The 8,792-nt window shown below is 40.8% G+C and overlaps 1 protein-coding gene across 1 annotated transcript; it reads right to left on the reverse strand.

Moving 5' to 3' along the window:
• Positions 1–244: 244 nt before the first annotated feature.
• LOC108205453 (uncharacterized) lies at positions 245–8,027 on the reverse strand. Its single transcript, XM_017375419.2, has 5 exons — positions 7,413–8,027; positions 6,746–7,305; positions 6,466–6,648; positions 6,182–6,383; positions 245–1,236 (listed from the first exon to the last, which is right to left on the reverse strand). The coding sequence occupies exons 1-5, from the start codon at positions 7,939–7,941 to the stop codon at positions 512–514; spliced, it is 2,199 nt and encodes a 732-aa protein (XP_017230908.1). The 5' UTR covers positions 7,942–8,027; the 3' UTR covers positions 245–511.
• Between the last annotated feature and the right edge of the window lie 765 nt (positions 8,028–8,792).

The following is an 8,792-nucleotide window of genomic DNA, read 5'->3' on the forward strand; positions in this document are numbered from 1 at the left end:
TATTTTTTTATATGACACATTGACTTGGTGTACCTATATGTGGGTTGACATATGGCTTCTGGATTTTAGCTATTAGCTTTACAAATATTTTTCATTTCTTTTAAAGAAGGCAAAGAAGGCTAACATCTGATAATGATTTTGCCAAGGCAAAGATCATGCGCACCCGTCAATCATAGGAAGCTTTCTTTTGATGTGTGTTTCTCCTGCGTGTCTGAAAAGATGAAGTACAAGTTTTTTACTCTCTTTAATCTCAAATATTGTGTTGTATTTAATTTCCGACGGCAGATCAATCAGCACTGAGTTTTTTCCTGATAATAACAAAGTGTAAATATTGCATACATGATATATCGAAACAAGCACTGAATTACAGAAATGAAACATGAATAGCCGTACGTAGCTATTACATTGAGATTGCATTACATATTATTCAAATGAATTCAACATGAAACTGAAAATTATTGAAGTACTGGATGAAACTGCAGGAGATTGAGAAAAACGTTGTTGCGCGCAATCAGCAACAACGTTTTGGGATGCAGAGGTGGCCACTCATGTGCCAACTTTCAGCTCCACTAGCCGGTGCATGAGGACAAGCTGGAGTGTATTCTTCGCTGAATTGCAGATTCCATGATGCATTTGGGTCATCGGTTGAGAACATTGTCCAAGTGGCCGTAGAATTCTCATATCTAGTGTGTGTGATGCGTTTGAAATTCTTCACATTCTCGTTCTTCTTAATGTCATCCTTGTCAATGTCCACACTGAAAATATCTCCATAGGCCCTGACCGAGTGCTCCACAAGAGGCAATGAGATGGGATCGACAGAAATACCAGCAAGATCCGCGGTGACAACAATGCTCCTTCCATCTGGACTGAAGAATGGATGGTTCACATGCCCTGCAAGATCATCTGCACTTCCAAAAACTCGTACCACCACGTCCTTATGCTTGGGGTTCACTAGATACACTGCAAAATACCCTGAATCAAGCTTATTGTCCTTGAGTGGCGCTGTTTTGGGCTTGTCGCGAGTGGAAGAAAATACAATCCACTCTCCACTCGGGGACCATTGGCAATGTGTGTCAACCCAATCCCCTTCTGTCAGCCTCGTTATTTTCCCTTCACCAAAATCTCCTTCCTCTGCATCCTCCATTATGTATAGATTCTTGAAATCATTCCTTTCCGTTCCAGGTTTACTAGAATCAATAGGATGATCTCTTGTAGAACGAAAAACCAATTGTGTACCTGTAGCCATTTTCAACAAATCGATCCATATAAATTGGTAGGCTTCACAAAGTTTTGTTATTACTACTACACTACTCAATTTTCAATGATAGAGAGTTATAAATACTTTAAGGCCTATTGAAAATTATGTAACGAATGATAAAAAGTAAGAATTCGGGTGGTACCTGTAGGAAATAGCCATATTTGTTCCATAATTAAAGGAACAGAATATTTCTTTAGGCTGAATTTGTGTAATTAGCTCCTGATTTCTCTAGATTGTTTGTGTATAAATAGGAGCCTCCCTTCAATAGATTGATATATGAAAAAGCTATTCTATACCAACAACATGATTCTGCATATTTTCTACATGGCATCAGAGCCCTAAGGTTCGATTTGTTTTTTCTGGTTCTCATCATCTACTATATTCTTACCCACAATGTCTGATCAATCAGAAAACACAACCCACTCACCCGAAACACAATTAGTCTCTATGGAACAAATGGAACAAATGTTCCAATTATTTCAGAAACTACACAAAACTTCAAACCTCCCAGAAACCGGAATACCACAAACGGTACGTGTTGCCGAGAAACTGAATTTCACTAATTACACCAAATGGTGCAAATTAATGCATATTGCTATTGGTGGTCGAGGAAGGCTCAACCATATCACAGCCAATCCCGTTCCACAAAATGACCCCGAGTACCAACAGTGGGCTCAAAAGGACTCAACCGTCTTGTCTTGGATCATTGAAAACATTGATGGAGATCTTGTGAACCAATTTCTGGATTACAAGACTGCCCGAGAACTATGGAAGGGAATTGAAACTCTCCTTAGCAGTGGGAGAGACGAACTCCAGATCTATGATCTAAGCTCAAAGGCAGCAACTATGAGACAAGGAAAGGACACTATAGAAGTTTATTTCAGTAAACTAAACACTCTGTGGAAGGAAATAGACAGGAGAATGCCCAACCCCATGAAGTGTGCAGAGGACAATACTTCATTTAATTCCTTCATACAAAGACAAAGATTGTACCAATTTCTGGCCGGAGTGAGTGATACTCTAGACAAAGAAAAGAGGGATATATTGTATCAAGATCCACTACCCACCCTAGACGCAGCCTACGCGTCTATACGACGGGAGATTGCACGTCGCGGCATAATGGCCAGCGACTCGTCATTGGGACGAGAACCATCAGAGATTGGTAGTGGGCTTCTCGTGAAACGCAGGTCAGAATCCTCGTCATTCCGACGAGAGGATAAAACCCAGCTCAAGTGCAGTCATTGTGGTGGTACGAAACACACCAAGGAGGGATGTTTCAAAATCATTGGGTATCCAGAATGGTGGGACGACCTGAAGCAGAAGAAGAAGACCGACGGCAAGGCCAACCTAGCTGTAGGTGGCCCAGATGCTAACAGCAACATTCCCCTCACAACAGCGCTACATTCAGATCAAGCAACAGGTACAGTCCGTGAAAGTAAAGTCATCGGCAATCAAATTTCTGTGGGCCTCTTGTGCAACCAAATATCCAATCCATGGATTTTTGATTGTGGGGCCACCGACACAATGACATATGATTCTTCTGATATTGTGTCTTCCAGCAACACTCATCGTACCCAAATCCAAACTGCAAACGAAGAATATATACCCATTACCCAGGCCGGAACTGTGGATGTTACCTCTAATATCCATTTACAGAACTGCCTCTTAATTCCTAATCTTACTCATAAGCTTTTATCTGTTAGCCAGTTAACTAGAGAACTTAACTGTACTGTTCTCATGACATCATCTGGTTGTGTTGTGCAGGATGCTCAGACGGGAAGGATCATTGGGAATGGTACTGAACGAGGAGGATTATACTATGTGAATGAAGTGACTCAAAACGGTAACGCTTTGCTTGTTCATGGATCACCAGAACATCAACTCTGGATGTGGCACCGTCGGCTAGGTCACCCCTCCATAGGTTATCTCAAACGATTATTTCCCTCTTTAAAGAATATTGCCGTAGATTTGAATTGTGAAGCATGTGTTCTAGCTAAAAGCCATAAGCACTCATATTATCCTAGTGTGACTCATAGTACTCAACCATTTGCCTTGATTCATTCGGATGTATGGGGACCAGCTCCAGATTTTACCTTTCATAATTTTTCATATTTTGTTTTATTTGTGGATGATTGTACTCGTATGAGTTGGGTGTATTTTTTAAAACACAAGTCTGAAATGTTTGATGTCTTTGTTAAATTCTACCACATGATTTGCACTCAGTTTAGAGCTCAACCAAAAATTTTACGATCTGACAATGGGGGGGAATACGTTACCTTGAACATGAAACAATTTATTACTGACCATGGTCTCCTCCACCAAACTACCTGCCCTTACACACCTCAACAGAATGGTATAGCTGAGCGAAAAAACAGAACTCTTCTCGAAATCACCCGAGCCCTTATGATCGAATCTCATGTTCCTGTCCACTTCTGGCCCGAAGCTATTGCTACTGCTACCTATCTCACTAACCGCCTTCCCACAAAACCCCTCAATTATGACACACCTCTCAATATTCTTGAGACACATGTCTCAATTCCATCCTCACATTCCTTACCTCCTCGAGTCTTTGGATGTATTGTCTATGTTCATCTTCAAAAAAGAGTACGCACCAAACTAGAACCCAGAGCTGTTAAATGTGTCTTTCTTGGGTATGGGGTTAATCAAAAGGGGTATCGATGTTATGACCCCATCCAGGACAAAATCTACACTACTTTAGACTGTGAGTTCTTTGAACAGTCTTACTACTATACCCAGCTTAGTCCTCAGGGGGAGAGTTTGAGTGATGACCTTAGCTGGCTAACATATCCGGAAGTGATGAATCCAGATCCTACAACACAAGTAGGCAATACCACCGATGTTGCTCCTGAAACATCAGTATCTCCTCTACTATCCACTCCAGTTCCGACCATTCCAGTTCCGTCTGATGAGCATCCTTCTGATGATCTCTCCTCAGCAGAGGTCGGCTCTGAGAACCCTGAAACTGATATTATTACTGAAACTAATACTATTCCTAGTGGTAGTGCTCCAAACAGGTATCAGTTACCTCCGAGAAGTACAAGAGGAGTTCCACCGAGACGGTATGATCCAGAGTATGAGGCCCAACGGTCTAAATATCCTGTAGAGAGAATCAGCGATGAGAACTTGTCCAGCACAGCCATGGCTTTTACCGCTTCTTTATACTCCACTGACATTCCCAAAACAGTGGAGGAAGCCCTTGGAGATGAAAAGTGGAAACAAGCTATGGAGGATGAGTATTCAGCTCTACAGAAAAACAAAACATGGGAAAAATGCATCCTACCAAAAGGGAAGAAAAAAGTGGGTTGCAGATGGGTATTCTCTATCAAATACCGAGCAGATGGAACTATTGAGAGATACAAGGCACGACTAGTGGCTAAAGGATATACCCAGACATATGGAATTGACTACTCTGAGACTTTCTCTCCTGTAGCCAAGATTGATACAATACGGGTCTTACTCTCAATAGCAGCAAACAAGGAGTGGCCTATATATCAATTTGATGTAAAAAATGCCTTTCTTCACGGAAGTATTGAGGAAGAAATATATATGGAGGCACCACCAGGGTATTCTCAGGAATTTGGAGATGGAGAAGGGTGCAAACTGATAAAAGCACTTTATGGCCTAAAACAGTCTCCTAGGGCATGGTTCGGAAGATTCACAAAAGCTATGAAGAAGTTTGGGTACAAGCAAAGCAACTCAGATCACACTCTGTTCTTGAAGAGGGTTAGAGATAAAATCACTTGCTTGATAATTTATGTGGATGATATGATTATCACCGGAAATGACGAGAAAGAGATCACTGACTTAAAGGCAAAACTGTTTCAAGAATTTGAGATGAAAGATTTGGGGATTCTCAAGTACTTTCTTGGCATAGAAGTTCTCAGGTCAAAACAAGGAATCTTCATTCACCAGGAAAAATATATCCTTGATCTTTTAACAGAAACAGGAATGCTATACTGTAAACCAGCTGAGACACCGATCGTTGCTAATCATGGTCTTCAAATTCATGAAGGAGCAAAACTGGCTAAAAGAGAGCAATATCAGAAGATTGTGGGAAAACTCATTTACTTAGCTCACACAAGACCTGACATAGCTTACGCTGTAGGAGTGGTGAGCAGGTTCATGCATCTCCCACAAATACAACACATGACAGCATTAATGAGAATTTTGAGGTACTTAAAGGGTACAAGTAGCACGGGAATTTACTTCGCCAAAAATGATCATCTGGATCTAATTGCCTACACAGATGCAGACTGGGCAGGAGATCGTGACGGCAGGAAATCTACTTCTGGGTACTTTACTCTAGTAGGTGGTAACTTGGTCACCTGGAGAAGTAAAAAACAAAAGGTTGTGGCCTTGTCAAGTGCAGAGGCAGAATTCAGAGGAATAGCAAAAGGAATAACTGAAATCCTATGGATTCAGAAACTCATGAATGAGCTTGGTTTTCCACAGAAAACAGCATGTAAGTTGTTTTGTGACAATAAGGCAGCTATAAAAATCTCAGAAAATCCGGTCCAGCATGACAGAACGAAGCATGTTGAGATAGACCGACATTTCATCAAGGACAGATTGGAAGATAAGACAATTAAACTTCCGTTTGTTCGATCAAAGGATCAATTAGCTGATATCCTGACAAAAGCGGTCAATACTAAAGCCTTCGAAGAGACTTTACGCAAGTTGGGCATTGGAGCACCGACTGCCCAACTTGAGGGGGAGTGTAGGAAATAGCCATATTTGTTCCATAATTAAAGGAACAGAATATTTCTTTAGGCTGAATTTGTGTAATTAGCTCCTGATTTCTCTAGATTGTTTGTGTATAAATAGGAGCCTCCCTTCAATAGATTGATATATGAAAAAGCTATTCTATACCAACAACATGATTCTGCATATTTTCTACAGTACCCTCAGGATTAGAGGAAGGGAAAGCATTATTGAAACCATCGGTGAGGAGTTGAGCATGTTGTCTTCCTCTGGAAGCGTTTGGGATGCGATGTATTTCTAATAACTGATCAGCTGAAAAAGCCGGTCCAATACACACGTACAGGATATCCAAATCCTTGTTCTGGTTCCACACAGGGGAAAAGATTTTGCCCGGTCCATCCATCTACACAGAGAGAAAACCATAGAGTTTAAATTAAATTGCAGTTTACAGACGTTAATAATCCATAGAGCTACAATATGTGTACCTCAAAAACCATCCGCAAGCCTTTTTCATCAGCGACCCAGACAGACTTGAACTCATTGTCAACGAATGCAACCTTCTTGCCGTCGTTGGAAAATGTTGGAAATGCTCCGGACAACCTGAACAGTCCTACATCAGGAACCGGGGACTCAATCTTACGGAACTGTCTTTCTATATTTTCTCCAGGCTGGAATTCAGATGTAACAACTATTATATTCTTATACGAAACAAAGGGTAGCAGCTAAGATAAATAACTTATACTGGTGATTGTTTTTATTTTGTACCTTAATAAGGCCAGTGTTGACACGATGATATCCGATGCGCTTGGTATTGGTTTTAGCATCCATTATCAAGAAGGGGTTGAAATGATCTGCTAGAGGTTTCGTTACTTGAGTGACATCCATCACTGGTTTCTTAGTATTCGAATCAAATACTATAATGTGACGGTAGTGCTCTGGTGTGCGATCAATACCGAATTTTGCCAAATCACGAATCATGGACACAGCCACAGTGGTAGAATCGATGGCTAGAGGGGTCATGGCATTTGACTTGTCTGGAGTTACACGAATGGGTTCTGAAATGTACGAGTCACCAAATTCAACACGGAAAACTGCCCAAAAGGCATCAACCTTCCGGTGAAAAAACAGGACACCTTCACTCCCCCAAGTCGGCCAGCCACCATTCTCCACAACCAATTTGCGGTTGAATGGCTTCTCTACATTCATCACATATATAGAGGTTTGCAAATCTTGGATCTCCCCAGCCCAACCGGCCTTCCTCTGGTACGACGCCACGGCTATCCTCTTTCCAGACGGTGACACAGAGGGGCTTAAATCAGCTTGCACTGCAAATTATTAAGAAATTCAGCAAGTTTCAGTTTATTTAAATATTTTTGTTGAGTTGAAACAAATTTGATGATTTATAAAAACGGAAAAATTGAATTAAGCTTACATGATGGTGTAAGTCGGCCGGTTTCTCCAGTCTTGAGATGAGTTCTGTAAACCACGGTCCAGGGCTGACGACGACGCGGAGCAGGCTCCTTGGTGGAAATATAGACGAGAGTATCGCGTTTAGCACCAGCTACGCAAGGGCTGTCCTCCATGCGAACGCCGTCTGATCGAGGATAAACATCCTCGAAACTGAAGACTTTCGTAGTAACAGCTTTACGAGATGCAGAATTGTGAATAGCAATTTGAAGTGTTTCCAGGTCATCTCGTTCGGAAACAAACACTATACCCGAGACACTGCCATTATCTACATCGGCATCCTTGATTCCTTCGGGAATCAGCTTCGGACGCTTGATAATGAGTTTGAGAGCCGCGGGGGTAATGGAATGACCATCGTAATTGAACGACTCTCCGTCGGTCATGCTAAGTTCTTCGTGTGGTGACTTGGGAGGCAACGGACAGGAGTAAATGTCCAGAGCCACGGGTGGGCGATAGGTTGTGAAGAAGGCAATGCTCCCTCTCTTCTCTCCCATTTTTTGTTTTGTCTTTTGTCTGTTTATTATAATTTTAAGGAGAGACTCTCAGAAGTGAAGTTGCAGTGAGCTGAACAAGGAGAGCTCATCATCTTATAAAGGCCTTCTTGGTGCTTACCTCCAGTTTTTCTCATCTGATGCATCTGGGGTGACGTTGAATAGTTTTTATGTGACGTTATTTAGCTCGTGATTAACAACGTAAATTGATATATTTCGAATTATTTCTTAAGAGCCTAGTGTTAAGTTGTAATTAGTTTATAATAAAAATCGAGAGGCAAGGATTTCAAAGAAGTGATTGGAAAAATAAATATTGATCATATAACATACATGCCTTCTTGTTCTTGATACGAAACAGTCACGTACTGTATAGAAAAGCTCAATGTTATACAGCTCATGGTCCCTCTGTTTTATTACCCGAAAGGTGAGATTTAACTCAATTATTAGTCCAAGTCATTATAATCATAATAAGATAATATGAAATGTAGTTTATCTGTAATTGTTGACTTAAATAAACACATAGAAATGACAACACTTTCCGGTATTATGCTGGTGAATGTTGGTTTTGGTACAAATACGACACTTTTAAGTATCTACAAAGATAGATGGACTAAGTGTTGCTTATTCTAACAGATGCATAACGTTTATGTGACAAATCATGATTTTCTTGCAACACTTAAGCGAATAGCATATTTAGAATATTAAACTATAATTTCATCAAAAAGAAGGAAAATGAATACTCCCTCCGTCCTTTTGAGATATACTCCCTCTGTCCCCCTAATTTGTTTACAGTTTTTTCACACTACTCGACACGCATTTTAAGGCGCATATAAAACATACTTCTATAAGTTATT

This window comes from Daucus carota, chromosome 1 (assembly GCF_001625215.2).
Source record: "Daucus carota subsp. sativus chromosome 1, DH1 v3.0, whole genome shotgun sequence".
Taxonomy (NCBI): domain Eukaryota; kingdom Viridiplantae; phylum Streptophyta; class Magnoliopsida; order Apiales; family Apiaceae; genus Daucus; species Daucus carota.

What these genes read in the sequence shown, in the direction of transcription:
- LOC108205453 (XM_017375419.2), bottom strand. Translation starts at nt 7,941, where the DNA reads ATGGGAGAGAAGAGAGGGAGCATTGCCTTCTTCACAACCTATCGCCCA. An exon ending in TCAACACTGGCCTTATTAAG is followed by an intron (nt 6,649 to 6,745) that starts GTACAAAATAAA and finishes TCTGAATTCCAG; the next exon opens with CCTGGAGAAAATATAGAAAG. An exon ending in CCCTTCCTCTAATCCTGAGG is followed by an intron (nt 1,237 to 6,181) that starts GTACTGTAGAAA and finishes AAATGGCTACAG; the next exon opens with GTACACAATTGGTTTTTCGT.